This window comes from Chenopodium album, chromosome 4, assembly GCF_948465745.1.
Source record: "Chenopodium album chromosome 4, dcCheAlbu1.1, whole genome shotgun sequence".
NCBI classification, from domain to species: domain Eukaryota; kingdom Viridiplantae; phylum Streptophyta; class Magnoliopsida; order Caryophyllales; family Amaranthaceae; genus Chenopodium; species Chenopodium album.
This window is the reverse complement of record NC_137837.1, coordinates 28,327,435-28,345,707: the sequence shown is the minus strand read 5'-3', so window position 1 is coordinate 28,345,707 and position 18,273 is coordinate 28,327,435. Positions and strand designations below refer to the sequence as shown.

The following is an 18,273-nucleotide window of genomic DNA, read 5'->3' as shown; positions in this document are numbered from 1 at the left end:
TCAGAAATTGCAAAAATTGAAATAACATCAACAATTCATAACAAAAGCTGAAGAAGCATTACGAGGGAGAAGAATAGAATTACTTGACAAATACATGCCGAGATTAGGGTTAGGGTTTTTTAGGGTTACGTTTTAAATTTATGAAAAGAGAGATTAATATTGAAAAAAACTAACAAATTACCTCAATTGAATCTTAAAATTAAAGATGTTGAATAATGTTGTCCCCAAATTACAATTGCTTCAAGATTTAAATGTGATGAATGAAAATAAAGGAGGTAGGTAGAATGGGAGAGCGAGAACGATAGAAAAAAAAAAAAAAAAAAAAAAAAAAAAAACCTACGTGAGAAATATAAAAGGAATTAAGTGGTTTCCTATATATATATATAATTTAGTAATACATAGTAGTACATAACATTTATGGTACATAGCGGTATTTGTCATGCACAGTAGACTCCCAATTGAACAAAATCTAGACGTTTTTTTAGGGAAATAACAAAATCTCGACGTTTGGTGATAAAAAACAATTTTTAGAATTTTTTTGGTGGTAAAAAACAATTTTTAGATTTTTTTTTTTTGTGGTAAAAAAACAATTTTTTTTTTTAAATTTTTTTTTTGGTAAATGTCAATTTTCCCAAAATAAAAAAATAACTGAGCTTGACAGTTATACAAGTTTGAATGGGAGTCATTGGAGTAGTTACAACGACAAATTGTTACGAATCAACAATAACGGAAAAAAATACACGATTAAGAAAATGTCCCAAAAAGAACAGAATTAATTTATAAAATTGGTATGGAACTGATGTCACAAAATATAATTTAGCTTTGCTAGAAGTTAAGCTAAAAATAAAAATCAAATGAAATATTTGCATTTAGCTTTCGAAATTGAAAGCTATTCAAGCCCAATTCTGCAAATGGGATTCTTCTTCATCAATCCCAGATCAACCTAATAACCAAGAAACGTAAAGTATTATAACAAAATACAAATAATGAATTCTAATATAATATAAAACAGAAAAAAATATATATATATATATATATATATATATATATATATATATATATATATATATATATATATATATATATATATATATATATTCATACCTTGTGCCCGAATAGATCTCGTATATTATCAATTCCATACAAGATCATCGTAGGCCTGCAAAGGGAAAAAGGAAAAAAAAAAAAAATTGAAGCTACATAACTAAATAGTTTCTCTTTTCACAGTGCTCGCATATAATGTCAAATTTAATTACATACATTTCAAGATAGGACATGATCTCATTTCTACGCTTCCAAAAAAGCCATTAATTGTCAAGGATTATTCAAAAGCCATGACAAGTTTTTCATCTTATATCAATCCCCTCCACACCCCCCCCCCCCCTCCCTCTTTCTCCTTTTCTTTTCTGTTGGTTCTTGACATCTCTTTGCTACTTCCTCTGTCCCCTTTTGATAGTCTTTTATGGGCAAATTTTAGTCCCAAAATGTTCACCATATTTGTTTTTTCCAACAACCATTAATATTAATTTTTTACCAAAATTCCCTCCAATTTGCAACAATACTTGTGCAACTTGAAATTTCCCATGTACTTTTATTACTTTCTCTCTCTACTTTTTTGCATACCCAATGTCAACTTACTTTTTCAATGTAATTTAACTATTCTTATTTGTGTTTATTAATTCCCGTGAAAAATGCCCATAAGAGACTATCAAAAGGGGACGGAGGGAGTATAATATAAGGAAATCAATACTATATATTCTTATAAGAAATCATAGTTTTTCTATTAGCTTAAGTTGCCACAATAAGGAAATCAATACTATATATTCTTATAAGAATACATGGTTTTTCTATCATCTAAAGTTGCCACGATATAAGGAAATCAATACTATATATTCTTATAAAATAGAAAACATAGGTCAGTTTGCTTGAAACTACACTTACAAAAATGCAGCTCGTATATCTTGAGTGCAGTATTCAGTATTAGAGAAATGAAACCATATTTAAGCTCACCTCTCAAGGGATAACCCCCATGCAACTACACGGACATCATCTGGAAGCCCCATAGGAAGCAACATCTCGGGTCTGAACATACCCGAATTTCCTATCTCCACCCACTTTCCAAAGCCTTCATGATAACTGGCAAATCAAAGATTAAAGGTTTCAATGCAAGTGACAATTTGGCAAATTTGCAAACAAATAAAACAGGTCCCAACAGGACAAGTTTGGTTCAGTTTTCAGTCCAAACAGGATTATGCTTACCCACAAATATGATTATCGACACAGCAGTACACTGCTCTAAAATAATACATATACTTGTGCAAAAGAACCCATGATTTATTTTTTTATTTTTATTTTTTTGAAAAAAGATAATTTCTTTAAATCACAATGACAGGAATTGTACACTAATGTTCTTAAAAAATCTTTCTTACCTGAATATTTCCATACTAGGTTCAGTGTAAGGGTTGTATGCAGGCTTGAAACGAAGTTTCGTCATCCCTGCAGAAATCATGACACACTTCTTTACATCACCAGGGGAGTCATCCAAGTTGAAATCAAAGTACAGCTTTAAAGCTATATTTCAGATTCAGAGATCTGATAGTAGTCTTAAGAAAAAGTTAAAAGGATGTATATGCTTTGTAGCATCCTGCCAAAGCTTAATTTCGGTTTTCTAGTCATCAAAAGAGTTTTAAGAAAAATGCTGAGTAGCATCAAGAAATAAGTTGGATTTATATTCTCACTTTAGGAATATTCAGATTCTCTCAGGCAAATAGACCATAGAATAACTTGTAACATGACATTAACAAGAACTAGACAATAACTTGAATAAACAAAGATAAATCTTACCTAGACGTGAAAAAAAGTCATGCAGTACGCCAATAAGATCCCCTAGGGTGAGACCACGATCACATATAAGGCCTGAAATGAGAATACATAATTAGGCGAGTAACAAACAACAAATTCTCATTATTTTATCAGAGAAAATTTGATCTGCTGCTAATGCAAAGGTACCTATTCAAAACCACACACTTGAGAGCAATAAATGTTAACACAGATGTAACCCAAGTTTAATTATTTTATTTATTTTAAAACAATTCACCATGCAATAAGAAATTGGCCCTGTTGACCTTAAAGGATACACTGTCATGAGAATTAAAATTTGCAACCAACCTTTGCCAAGCTCGTACCCAAATTAGAAATAGGACTATTGCCCATCCAAGAAATAATAAAAATAGTTCACACCTTCTATCTGATGGAATTCTGCCAAGTGCGTCCTGTCAACAGCTTCATTTCTGAACACACGGTCTATTGAAAAGTATTTTTGAGGAGCAAATGGTTTCTACAAACATAAGAAAAGACATGATCAGAAAAAAGATACATCAATCTAATTGAACACTATAATTTGGCAAAGTCATTAAGCATAAAGATACAGATCATATAAAAGGATAAAGGAGTATTAAAGCAAAAGACCTCTCCATATCCAATGTAGAACATAATATGGTTTCATGTCTTCACCACTTACTAAACATTTTTGCCAAGCATTTGTAATGTGTTACAAATTCCAATTAATTTATTAAATTTTTATTTAATAAAGGGTTATTTGTGGACCTCCATGTTGTTAGCTTGAATCTTGAGTTGTATATTGTTAAAATTGTTGATCTGATTGACTGATTTGCATCATTAGCCATACGATAGGTGTGTCTTTGGCTCCTTGGCTTTTCTTGCCAATTTGCCATGTTATCTAGTTTAGAATTCTAAATGAATTAGGGTTTCTTAGGTTGGTTCGTAGTGTATATAAACAAGTATCCATTTATTGATTTTCTTTTTGGTCTACTCAAATCCATACTAATGATAAGAGGACCAAAAGGGTCTATTAAGGACTAGGGTTGATTTATTATATGTTACACGAACATGTAAACATCTATCCATTTAACTATCCATAAATACACACATGAAAACAAAAAGGCATGGTATTCACATCTCTTCTGAAGTAAATGTATACTGCCCCCATAAACAACTATTCGGCTGATTATCCATGAATACGCATGAAAACAATTATAAAAAAAAAAAAAAAAAGAAAAAAAACCTTGTTTGGATAGTGGGTGGGAAATTGGGAATATATAGGGAATAAATAACAATTTTACAAAAATACCCTTTACTAAGATCATTATTTCATTCTTTTCATTAATGGCAAAAATGTCATTTTCCCCCTATTCCCATTCTCATCCATTTATTACATACCCTCCCTAGGTAATAAAATGGTGGGAATTCACCCATAAATAATCCCATTCCCAAACCCCTTTTTATTCCCATTCCCACTAAACAAACAAGACTTATTTTTTCAATTGGGATTAAAATTCCCAATCCCACCCTCAATTCCCACTTGCCAAACACCCCCTTGAAGTAAATGTTATACTGCATCAATTAGCCATCCAGCTGGTAGGCCACATTTGATTAAAAGGGTCAAGACTCCACAAGAGCTAAACTAGAATCACATAACAGGTCTAATCCATGTCTTTTTAGATGATTAATAATGAGAGTTTAAAGTGCAACTTACTAAATCTAGATTTTTTGTTAGTAAAAGTAAGTATAATTTACAAGCAAAGGGAATACTTACATACAAGTTAGACTTTACAAAATGGAATGACTTTAAAAAAAAATAAACAAAAAATAAATAAAAAAAAAAGTTTATATTTCTTTTGTGCATATGTAAATAACCACTATTCAGCACCCAAACATCAAATATGAAGACATTCAATTTGGAATAGAAAGATAACAATTAAGGCAATGGCAAAATGACGTCAATTATTCTATACAAAATATGACAGCTCAAAAGAGACAGAGAGGGCCCTTAGAGGTTCAACTACCACAAATTACTTACAGCAATTAAATCATTACAGTCATAAAATACCTGTGCAAGTTTATATAGCATTCTTGAAGAAACAGCAGTTGTATGTGTTCGCAAAAGATTTTTGTTCGCCTCCTCTCTTTTCCAGTCATATCCATACCTAAATTAAACATAATTCAGAATAATCAAGGGACAATTTTAGAACAAAATATTAAACAGTACTTACAGTTTCTAGGTAACTTGGGGACATGTAACTATTTTAAGTGGCTAACTCCATGTTTCATATTTACATACTTAGAAAAACGGAAAAATTGACTAAACAGCACCCCGGGAGTGACACTACCTTAGTTTTATTTTAGCAGACATTTTTACGCATGTTTGCCAATGAACACTTTTAAATACAAATATCTTTAATTATCACTGAGCAAAAGTTAAGTAAATTTGATATTTGGAAACATGTTAGCTAAAAAGAAACTGAGGAAGTAAAATGTTAGTAGATAGAAGAATGAGATTGAATAATATAAAGGAAGAAGAATGTATACCCTCTGGAACCATAACCACCCGATTCGTGAACACACTTTACCCTCTCAACATAATCTTCAGGCAGCCATTGTGTAGTGGACGGTTCTGCAGAGTAGCAATTACATATTCAATAAGCACGAAAACCAATGTTGCAAATTAGGTTGGCACAATCTCGTAAAAGTAAGCATCATAGCTAGGTCAGTGTAGAAAAACTATAAACCCTAGATTGTCCAAGGACATTTAAAAAAATGAAGATCTTTAAGATTATCCATTCTCTTAAAGCAAAAAAACAATTGTGGTATAAAATAAATATATCAGGACATCAGTATAAATCAAGAAACCATCCACAATCTCTAAAATGAGCATCATGTAATTAACATCAGACAACAACACAATTAAAGTGGTTTTATACTTTTATAATAATACAGCAATAGCAACAATAACAATCATTCCCAACAAAACAACAAATCAGGGCTAGGACAGGTATAATGTACTCAGCCTTCCAGGAACTTTTCGAAAAATCCCAAAAAATTATATGGTAATGTTACAGAGAAATTGCAGATAAAGTGAAGGTTTACCTATGGTTGGAGAATAAATTTCATAAAAATTGATACAAAAGATGGAACAATAGATGTCTAAAAGATGCAATAAACATGATAAATTAAAACAAACCTTTCAGAAAAAAAGTGTCATGTGAATCACGAGCTGGGTGTTGTTGTGGCTGGAACAACGCATCAAAATTCCAAAAGCTATAAGAAAAACATTATATTCATCAAACATAAATAAATAAAAAAATCCAAGCAAAACATCAAGATGCAAATTCCCAAATCCAACTAAAAATATCCCTGTATTGGGTAGTGCAAATATGTTGTCTGCTATACATTAGAATGATTTTTTTTTTTCAGCTCACATAAAAAGTAAGTCATGAACCTTGAGACATTGTTATGTGACATTGACACATTGTTATGAAAAATTAAAAAAAATTTATCATGCAACTTGGAATCTACCCACATAACAGCCTCAATCACAAAATCCCGCACCACATAATGGCTAATGCTTAGCTGTTGAGTGGTAGTAAAAAATTAGTTTTAAAGATTGCCAAATTAAATGGGTGAACAGACTGCTTTAAATAAAATAAAATAAAAAATAACAGGGCTGTGAACACCCCCCCCCCCCCAAACAGCACATCTACATGACCTTTTAGATACCAAGCATTCATCCTTAACAAGAATTAGCCAAATTACACATAAAGAAATCATACCACACTAGCATATTTCATAAACTTTACATTATGGAGAAATTTATTAGATTGTTCAATTTCATATACATAAGAGCCTTTAGACGCCAAGTGTTAATCTTACTGACGAATATTGTGAAAAGTTCTTTGGACACGGGTACGGGGACAAGGAAAAAATCTAAATTTAAAAAAAAAAAAAAAAAAAACCCAAAGAAAATTTAAAATCAAATGCAGTTTTTATGTGACCGAAGCATTTCCATACAATTGAAGGGAAAATTCTGCCATAAAACCAGTGTTGCTCTACGGTACAAAATGTTGGGCTTCTAAGAAGAAGCACATTAAAAAGATGCAGGTTACGGAAATGCGCATGTAAAGGTGGATGTGTGGGAACACCCTAAGACATAAAACTAAAAATGAGGTTATTCGCAAGAAAGTAGGTGTGGTAGGCATTGCAGACAAACTAAGGGAAAACCGTATGCGTTGGTTTGGGCATGTAAGACGGAGACCCAAGGATGCACCAGTACGAGAGAGGAAGAGTGGGACCTTGGAGGGGTTAAACAATAGAGAGGGAGATCGGAAATGACTTGGTTGGAAGGAGTTAGGAAGGATATAAAATATATGAATTTGCATGAGGATGGCATTGGACCGTAAGGATGGAGGAGGAAGATTTTTGTCAATGACTACACGGAATAATCACTTTTGATTCATGTACAAGACCCCACTTAGGGGACTAAGGCTTTGATTGATCGATTGCAGTCATTATTTTCCAAAGGATCGAAAGAGTAAAGTGCTGAGTCCATGTAAGATGTAACATAGCCTCTAAACCCCATGTCGAATTCCAGTAAAGAGAATGGACTTCTAATTATAGAAACCATGGCCTTAAACATAAACATTTCAAGAACGCAAACTAATTAGAATGGATTTCAATCATTTCATACTTCTAACAACCACATAAATCAAGTAAACATCCATCATTATGTCCCAAGTCTCCCAGCAATCAACCAGAAGAAAAAAAAAAAAAAAAAAAGAATACAGCTAATAATGTAAAAACTCCTTTAACTGCAGCAAAGGGAATCCCTCCAATAATTATCCTTCTCCAAGTATTTTACTAACAAGACCAAGTGCAAATAGTGAAATAGGACATGTTCCAAACAAATTAGTCCCCAATTAAATAAAAATACGTTCATTGCCAGACAATAAGTTCACTGCTATTGTTTATTCAGTAGATAGAAAAACCAACAGGCTGCTTCCTTATTAAAAACATCACTTAACATGTGTAGTCGGGAAAAAGAATTAAAGAAAGCCACAAAAACAGTTAATTAACAGCAAGTCACCATTTGTGATCATTGGAAGTAAATATTGTGCATAGAGTACTACTCTTTTAACTTAGCCTCTTGAGTGCATAAAAATTCTGTAACTTGAAGCTTTCTGAGCGACAGGACACAGAAAGGTCATATGACACAAAACTTGCATTTAATATTAAAATAAATGGAATAAGACAACAGGTATGGCAGAATTTAAGGCTTTCTTTGAATTCAGCAAATAATAAATTTTTACTTGTTACACATAGCACAAAATAGTACGTATTTGCATGACAATATTAAAATTATAAAATACAAATAGGCTAATAGCATAGATCAGGAAGTTAAAGTATTAAACTAGTAGACAACAGACAAGTATTACATGAAAGAACAAACATACCTGCTTTCGACATAATTGTTTGTTGGCATTTCCTCAAAGCTGCGCCCAGACCAAGACAAATTTGTAAAGCCAATAAAATATCAATAGTGATCAGAGAAAATTCTTTCATAAAAATAAATACGTGAACAAGGAAATAGAACGAAATAAAATACAGAGACGAATGGAATCGTACCCCATCTGAAGAAATATTTCTTTCAATTGCTTCCGAACCTGAAACATTGAATGATGTTAGACATAACAAAAAATGAAAATACCATTTGACAGATCAGGATGATGAGGCAAATAATAGAAATTAACAAAAGAAATCTGACAGGCAAGAGTTAAGATTTGAGCAAAGTACAAAATAAATAAATAAATAAATAAATTGAGCAAAAACTAAGAATAAAAAAAGTTCCTTGTAAAATCTTACGGACTTAGCGAGTAAGCATTTTCCTTCACCTAATAAAAGCGCATCTGCTACATTGAATGCCCTGCATTAATCCTATCTTCTAACATCTCTTGTTAAATTACTATCATATTGTTCAATTGGCAAAATATACCTCATTTTTTACAAGTACTCAAGAACTCAACACTTCACACTTTTGCGCTTGCCAATGTAAAACCATAACCATTAATATTTGTAATGTATATTTGTAAAATAAAATAAAAAAATAAAAAGATATTCCGAGAATAAAAATTGAGACCCAGTTAAACAAAAAAAAAGGCAGAAAGAACATATAGGTGTTTGAAAAAAACACACAAGTGTTGAACAAATAACATGTTTGTGTTTGACAAATAACATGCATTACCAAAGAACATAAAGACATTACAAAAAGAACGTGATAAAAACTTTATCAAAATTTCATGGAAATTTATACATCAACGGAAAAAATCTTTACCAAACATATCATTTTCATAAAAATAGTGTTCTCTCTGTCCAAAAATTCAAATTTCCACAATAATTTTCAACTAAAATTATTTTCAACTAAAAATAATTCAAGATTTCATTTTCAAATTAAATTTCAAATTTTAAAATACAAAATAACATATGTTAAAAGAACACAAGTTATAATGTAAAGAACATATAGTTCACTAGATTAAACCCCGTGCAATGCACGGTTGTTAAATAATTCTAATGACAATAAATTTTACCTAAAATAATGGATATAAATATTATAAATAGACTTAGTAAAAAGTATGAAATTTTTTTTTAGAAATTAATTAAACATATAATAGTTATAATGGGCAATTTGTTTTGTTAGGACATTTATTTTAGATTTTATATACAAACTAAAAGTCATAATTTAATTACAATAATTTTTTTTTAGTAAGTGGTTTTGGAGGGAAAACTTTTTATAATATTTTGCCAAGTGTTCTCTAAGTTTCGCCTTTAGTATAATGTAATTGATACCAAAAGAACACACCGATCAAACTCAAAGAATGTACGATAATAAACATAATTTAAAATATGATGTATGATAATATAATAAAAAAAAAAAACATATGTAGAATTTGTGGGTCACTCATTACCTCAAAAGAACATACGAGCCTAATTCAAATAACATACTTTGTATTATTGAAGCCCAAAAAACATGTTTAATCAACATATGTTAAACACAAGTATAAAAGAACACATTATCAAACATATATGGGTAGGTTCTTTGTCAAACATAAGTATGTTCTTTGTCAAATACAATATCTTCTTTTTCAAATACATGTATGTTCTTTCCGCCTTTTTTTTCTGTTTAACCGGGTGCACCATGACCCGGGTGTACAATCCTATTTTCAGATTTCTGAAAGTTCTAACCACACAATCAGCAACTATTTATAACAATAGTACAATAACATGCAGTTATGAAATTCAAAATTTCAAATTAGTCAAAAAGTTGCATTATACTAAATAACAAATTGCTGCAACCAAATGGAAATGCTTAAAAACTAACCCTGGAAAAGAGAATTTAAGCAAATAGAACCAGCACCCTAACCTTGAGTAAGGGATGTAAATGACCACCTTCAGGTGGAAGACCTTTAGCATTAAAGTTGTATTCTTTGAGTTCCAAATCCTTCCAGGCACCACTTGAGATATCATGCGAACATTAGGAAAGTCAAACAGCAGGAAAAAAAATTCTTAAACCAAGCTCCCACCACAATGTCAACAAGTCACACAAAGTTTGCTCATAGCAACACAAGTATAGATTACACTCATTACAGAGAACCAAGGCACAAAAGGCTAATTGGTAAGTATGCCAAAATTGGAGAGAGGGTATGCGACAATGAAAACTGTGGAAAAGGATCACATGACACAACTTCACAAATGGAACAAGGCCTGAAGGCCAACAGATTTTCAAACCAATTCATCACTGAAGCTTAAAGATTACCACTTTGAACACCATCAATTTATCAGAGCAATACAAGGCTTATGCAATAAATGCCAACATGTGTGCGTGTGTATTTATATATTGCAAGTCGGGCTAAGTAAGCTAACAATATCCATTATAATCAATTTCTACCTAAGTATTTAACCTTACCTTGTTCACTTAAAGGTCAAGCAAGCTGTAGAAATTTATTTCCCCATTACATGGTCTCAAAAAATAAAAACGATTGCAAGCTATTGCTGTCCTTGAATAGTTAAATGGCTTCAGAATATGTCTACTGATCACTCTCTTAAGGGGGAATACTCAATTAGTACAAGAGGAAGAAATTAGGTTTCGTGCTTAGATATCTAATTTCACAAAATAATTTATGTTCTCTTCTTCTTAGTTGACACATTTTTAGACCAGGAAAAGCACAGCACCAGGAAAAGAACATCCGTAGCAGCTAACTGAATAGTGCACTTAAGCTAAAAAAACCCTTTCCCAATCATATGCATCAGTGAAATACCTTTGCAAATGCTCTCGAGTCAGATCAGTTGCTGCTTTTTTCCTTTTTGGGGCATAATTTGGACCCTTTCGAATCGAATATCCCTTCCATGTCCTAGCAAATACAAACGATGAGTTAGCAGTGTAACAGCTGGCAATGTGCATGCAGGAGACATAAGCATAAGAACAGTACATGATAAGAAACTAGCATAGAGTCATTATCCAACATGTCAGCTGAAAACAGATAAAGTATAATAAGAGAGCATGAGATATCCTTACTGCAAGTTTATCAGTTTTCTCCGTTTGAGAGCGTCAATATCATCTTGCTTAACCACCTGCAGACAAGAAATTCGCCAATTAAAGCTAAACAAAGAGACTATAGAAAAATTTCCTTAATATAAGGCAGACAAATTATCAAAGGAAAACACAAACAAGTAGCAAATTAAGAAGCATACCTACAAATTTAAAACTGTTTAACTTTAAATAACTACAGTTTTCATCGCAATAACCTATTATGAAACACCAAGAACTCTGGAACTCTGGATGGATCAATAATATGAATTCTAACCCCCAACCAGCCAAGCCTTGTAAAGAGGTTACTACCAAAAGTCCCGCAAAGAAATTGTTTATCAAAAACAGAACAGCATAACCAGTAGAGCACTTACTGCCCCGGCCAAACAATATATAAAGGCAGAACCAAAGGATCCACTCTTTTTTATAGAATCATAGGGAATTTGTCCAGATTCGAAGTAAATATTTAGTTAAGTTTAAATTCATGGAAGCAACCCACTACAGCAAAATTACAATACTCACATACTCTAACAACAAACAGATCAGAGAACATCGTTAACTGCTCAGATAAATACATTGGAAAATACTACTAGTTCCTAAGCCTGAGGAGTGGGACCTCATCACATAAATATTGTCCGCATTTAAAATACCAAATGAGTAAAGACACCGTCTCACCTTCTCAGCTTGTATATGTGTAAGCAAGTCCTTGATCTTATCGTCAACATGTTGAACCTGCAACAGAAAACTAAATTATTATTCATAAAATCAAGCTGCATAAACACAAATATATACATATATAGATAAGCTTACATTTGAACTTCACTTTTACCAAAACAATCATCACCTCTATGTACAATGTATTTGATAGAAAGGACAAACATTATAACCCTAAAACCCTTTTCTTATACAATTTGACCCCAATTAATGAGCATCAAGCACCAAACAAGGCTTGGCTCACTTGATAACGTTCTTACCTTAGGGGTTCGAATTTTGCAAATGAGGGGTGGGGAAATGGGGATCCCCTTACCTGTCCCCTACTCACAAATACTAGCCAAAAAAACTATGAAGATTGAGGTATGGTCAGGGTTCACCTCCACACCTTTTTAAAATTTTAAAAAGTGAATTGTAAGGCACTGTGCTGAGTCATGTCTTCCAAATATAGAGACCAAAATTTTGCTACGACTGATATACAATTTCCAAGCCCTTAGTACACCTTGTGTGGTCAGTCTTAGTCGATTTCAATTCACATCATAGCAGATTGCAAATCAAAGCTCAAAGTATGAAGGAATTGAAAGACGTAATGTATGCAAATACAAGCCCGAAACACACAAATGTATATTTTTATTGGTTTTCTGACAACAATTACGAGGTGTTTGGTACACTCAACTAAGGTATAAGGTATGGATATGAAGTTGCTAAAAGCCTAAAACTCATACATAGTGTTTGTTTAGGAAGATTTCATTTTCTAAACCTATACCTCAAGCTCACAAGGTATTGGGTTAAAAAACCTAAGGTGGGAGACGGGTATGTCCGTATGTATCATACCAACCCCATATTCCTGAACAAAACCCTACACTTGGAATAAAGAAACAAGTTTAAAATCCATGATTTAAAACTCATACCGATTTGTGAATCAATCACCCCTTTCATACGTTTCAAGAGCCTAAGATAACTCGATCTTGCCCATTTTAAATAATTTAATCGAGACTTCTCACTAAATGTAACTGATGATAGTAACGGGTGAGAACAATTTAACGGCTTCATATCGACGTTCATGTTGGTAATGTTATTATTTCGAAACTTAGATATAATTGTTATTATTAAAATAAAAAATAATAATAGAATAATAAAAAATAAAAATAAAATAAAAAGCAACTGTTTTTTTTTTTTTTTTTTTGAAGAAAAAAGCAACTGTTTAAAATGTAATAAAAAGAAAACAGAAAAGTTGAAAGAATAAGGAACAAATAAAATATTGAAAACAAGAAAAACAATAGAGTTCGAATTTTCAGAAGTACCACACAAGTATAGACAAAATGTAGCATAGTTTAGAAAGTAATAAATAAAAATCTTTCCAATAATGGAACTTCAAGAAATTTACCTTTCTGGATACCAATTGCTTTCCTCTCTCCACCCACTTATTCTTCATAGCCTGAGAAAATCCAATCTTAAAAACAGAAGGATCCACCTTTTTCTGCATCCAACATGAAAACTCACATCAAGATCCTTCACTTTATCAAAAAGAACAATCAAATATACAGCAAGCAAAAACTGCCAACCTGAAGTTCATCAGGCGAAATACCCTCGGGTGGTATAGCTGAGAAAACTTGCATTTCAGGAGAGCCTGCAGCAGCATAAAGTTTTCCTTCTTCAGTGAGAACCCAGTTTTCCTTCTTAATATCCTATAATGGCAAACACACATATTCACTATAATAAATGCAATAAAAGCATAAATCTAACAAAAAAAAATGGCCTAATATCCTGTAATTTCAAAAAAACATATTAGCGATGAATACTCCAATTTAATTCAAGATATACCTTTCCAAAAGCCTAAATCAATAGGCAAAGGCGCAAACAATTTTAACATTTACATTCCATCAAGTTAAACAAACTGAACTAAATTCACAAATAGGCACTCAAGTTACACCCTCCATTTGCATTATTAATAAATAAAATGGCTACCACAAAGGAAAATAGTAGTTGCTAAACCTCACTGTCAATAATTTCCCATCCAACCAAAATACATATTAACACCAGTTTTTTTTATTAATTTGTGAAATTTGGAAATTAAAAAACCATAACACATTCTTCACCTCTAATTAAGCAAAAAGATCTGTGCATACTACGCAGATTTAGACCTTCTGAGATAGCATTCCCTTTTTATTTTCTAAACCGCCAAGAAAAAAGAGGACTTTTGATAAAACAAATTCAAGTACAGCCAAATCAAAATAAACTGCATAATTCAGCTTCAAGAAAATAGACAAATCCCCAATATGTAATTTACTAAGCAATCACTCAGTTCCAGAGTTGAAAGAAAGCAATAAAACATGAAAGAGAGAAGAAATACCTGAGCAAGAACAAGCCCATAGCCATTAAGGCTCTTGGTAACATTGATCACTTCATCATGATCAATCCCAAATTCACTGGCAAATTTTCCAGAATCTGAAATTTCTTCGGTCTTTTCCAAATAGAGCAAAATAGCGTCTTCCGCCATCTTTCGCTAATAATCCTACAATAGTTAATTTGTATTATTTGTCGATAATCATAGGTGGGTATGCAAGAGAGAACTATTTGGCATTTGATGAGTATTAACAAAAATAAAAAGAGTAAAAATAATACTCCCTCCGTCCCATAATATAGTTCCAGCTTTCCTATTTTGGATAACCAAAATGTTGTTCCTGTTTCTATTTTTGGATAGTATGTAAAGACAATTATACCTTCACTTTTTAAAGTTTATTCATTGTACTTCCTAATTTACCCTTGAATTTTGCACATGTCTTGTACTTTTTTCCACTTTCTCTCTCTAAACTTTTGTCTATTATTGTACTTTATATACTTTATCCGCTTTTCACTCCCATTTCTTAAATACCGTGAAAAAACACAAACAAGAACTATATATTATGGGACAGAAGGAGTAAATAATGAAGCACTTATACAATACGCGCTTCTCCAACAACAATAAAGGGTCCCATATCACCTCTTACTAATTTTTATACCAAATGTGTCATTTGGGTGCTAACTTTTATACCAATGTGTCATTTGGGTGTCGAGCCGTCAAAAACCGACCGAACTGGTAAATCCGAACCGTTTTGAATCGTTTCGAAAAGGAATCGAACCGCTAAGAACCTGTTATTTTAAAACCGTAAACCAACCCGACCCGATTTTTTAAAACCTGAAACTGAACCGATCCAAATGTTTAAGAACCGTACCCGTTATCAAACCGAACTGATACAACCCAAAATCGAGAAGAACCCCAACAAATTACTTCCGAACCCGATAGCAACCAGGCCCATTGTAAACCGAAACCGTTTGAACCCGACGAAAATCGAACCATTTATAACCCGTAATAAGTTATGACCGAACCGTTTATAACCCGTAATAAGTTATTAACGAACCGTTTACAACCCGTAATCGTTCATAATCGAACCGTTTATAATCCGTAAGTCCGTAACCCGTTATGACTGTAGATTTTTTTTTCCTTTTTTTTTTGGTATATTTTATCAATAATAAAACAAAAGGGTTTAATTTGAATTACGAAGGATTTATATTGAAAAGGTTTGGAATTCTGATGTCATTGAAACTCTTATGCTAAAATATTATCGTCCTCTAACGAATAATGGCTTATGGAACACTATATTGTATTGAAAAAAAATTAAAAATCTAAATCAAATGCTAACTCTAGATTTGTTATTATTATTTGATCCTGAAAATCATTATACAAAAGAGGGACATAAAGCTAAACAACTAATTAATACTCATTATGATCTACTGAAATAACTAATTAAAGAATATTAAGGATATATTAGAAGATATACGCTAACGAAACCCGTTTAAAACTAGTAAAACCAGAGTTCAACTCGAACCAATTATGACCCGAATCGATTACAATCCGACCCGATTAGAACTCGATATGTGTTGACCCAAAACCCGCTTTAAACCGACAAACCCCATTTATAAACCGACCGAATTTAACCCGAACCGATTATGAACCGAACCAATTATAACCTAGAATCTGACCCAAAAAAACTGTAATAAAAATAAACCAAACCAAACCGACCCGAATTTATTTAAAACTAACCCGATAAAAGTTCCAACCAGTTTGAACCCACCCATTACAAACCAAAACCGATAAACCGAACCCAAAACTGAACCGCAAACCTGATTGACACCCTATTTGGGTGCTAACTTTTATACCAATGTGTCACAATTTTTATAATTGGCTTGCTAATCATTAGGGGTGCTTGGCTCAAGCAGGCCCATCCCTGAGGCAAGGAAAGAGATCTAATTTCATATTCAATTATCTCGAAAAATAAATAATTTTAGGGATAATTGATTCATATAAGGCTTATAAATTTCTTTTCTTTTGGTTATGATGTTTCATAATCTAAGAATTTTAACCAATAGTTCAGATTTTCAAACCCTAAACTTAAAGCACTGATAATTAAATTAAATCACTGATAATTAAATAAGCACTGATAATATAAACCCTAACTTTAAAGCACTGATTATCAAATAAGCACTGATAATATAAACCCTAGATTGCGAAATTGATATGACGATATTAAAAACAAACAACTTACCTCAGAAGCTGCTTCAATGGAGGATACAAGAATTAGAGTCAGCGGAGAACGTGAACTGCGCTTCAATGGAGAACGTTGAGTGCCCGCTTCAATAAAACAACTGAGAGAGGTAGGATTGGAGACCCGCCACAATTATAAATGGGTTAGATCCGTAAAATAGATAAATGAGGCAGGTCCTTATATGATCGTCCAATTACAAGGCAGGGCGGGTCTTTATATGATCGTTCAATTACCGGGTAGGGCGGTCTTTATAACAGTTTGGAAATTTTGGAAATTGCAACCATTTAAAATTACTATTTTGGGTCGTTCAAACGAAAAAGTTACTATTTTGGGAATTGTAGTCATTTACAAAAAATTTCAGATTGCAGCCCAAAAATTCTTATAAATTGTAAATCGCAGCCCGATTCAACTTTTTCATCGATTTACGTGTCGAAAAATATTCGATTAAGGTTTGAGGGGCCATTTTATTCCTTGAGATTCCAAATTGAGCTCGAAATTAGGAAAAAAAATTAACGCAAGTGCCACGTTTTTTCAGCAAATATTAGTTGCCCACAAATCGATATATTTTTGTCACGCAATACGAGGCAGTTATGTTATTTTTTTTCTAATTTCGAACTCAATTCAGACCCTAAATGCCTGTAATTTGCAATATACAAAATTTAAATGGCTGCAATTAGCAAATTTTCCTAAGAGTTTTAAGCAAACATGTTCTTAAAAATAGGAAAAATTAGAAAAAAAATAATCCCAACTTTCATCAATTTTGGTACAATTATCCTAACTTTGGATTATTCTGAAAAAATTCGAATTTGGGAGGTCTTCTTTTTCTTCAATCCCAAATATCGGTTACCGGTTGAATGGGTTTTTTTTAAAAAAAAAAAAAAAAAAAAAAAAAAAAAAAAAAAAAAAAAAAAGAAAGTGACACGAGTCACAAATTAATTGGCTAAAAATATTTTAAAAAATAAAAAAATAAAAAAAAACAAAAAAAATAATTCGAAAATCGCTTGAAGTCATCCTCATTTGTTGCGATAATATTCCAAAGAAAATTACCGAAGACCAACGCTTGTCGATCCTTTAAAGTTCGCTTGAACTTTGCTTTTGCTATGCCAGTATGTCGGCACTTTTGCTGCTTGTGAACCATTATGTCGGTGCTTCTACTGTTTATGAACCATTATGTCGGTGCCTTTGCTGTTTATGAACCATTATGTCGGTGCCTTTGAAAAAAGAGCCAATGTCTAGGCGCTTTAGCTAAGTAAGACGATCGTTTATCAGGTCGATCACTTAATGTGATTGTAATCGAGTCGATTACTAAATCATGTCAAGTTACTTAGAGGGGCTAATTGGCGTACCAAGGAACCCAAAATTGTTGCACGAGGTCCATAGTACATAACCGCTCTACGAGGCCTCATACTCTGTCGCCGCACCAGCGGCTGCTGGAAGTTGTTGTCGCCGCAAATTCTTCCTGTCGCCCGACGGCAGATTTGTCGTGCGACGCTGCACTCAGGATTTTTGAATAAATCCCCTTTCTTCTTCATTTCGCCGTTG

At 32.5% G+C, this 18,273-nt stretch overlaps 1 protein-coding gene across 1 annotated transcript; it reads right to left on the bottom strand.

The window, feature by feature from the left end:
• Positions 1-753: 753 nt before the first annotated feature.
• LOC145629074 (phenylalanine--tRNA ligase alpha subunit, cytoplasmic-like) lies at positions 754-16,887 on the bottom strand. The gene is made up of 19 exons (XM_081681554.1): positions 16,732-16,887; positions 14,499-14,660; positions 13,711-13,833; positions 13,533-13,625; positions 12,110-12,166; positions 11,423-11,478; positions 11,166-11,258; positions 10,271-10,361; positions 8,479-8,516; positions 8,307-8,345; positions 6,041-6,117; positions 5,389-5,473; positions 4,910-5,006; positions 3,241-3,337; positions 2,845-2,916; positions 2,430-2,496; positions 2,011-2,136; positions 1,105-1,159; positions 754-943 (listed from the first exon to the last, which is right to left on the bottom strand). The coding sequence occupies exons 2-19, from the start codon at positions 14,643-14,645 to the stop codon at positions 890-892; spliced, it is 1,467 nt and encodes a 488-aa protein (XP_081537680.1). The 5' UTR covers positions 14,646-14,660; positions 16,732-16,887; the 3' UTR covers positions 754-889.
• Positions 16,888-18,273: the final 1,386 nt, after the last annotated feature.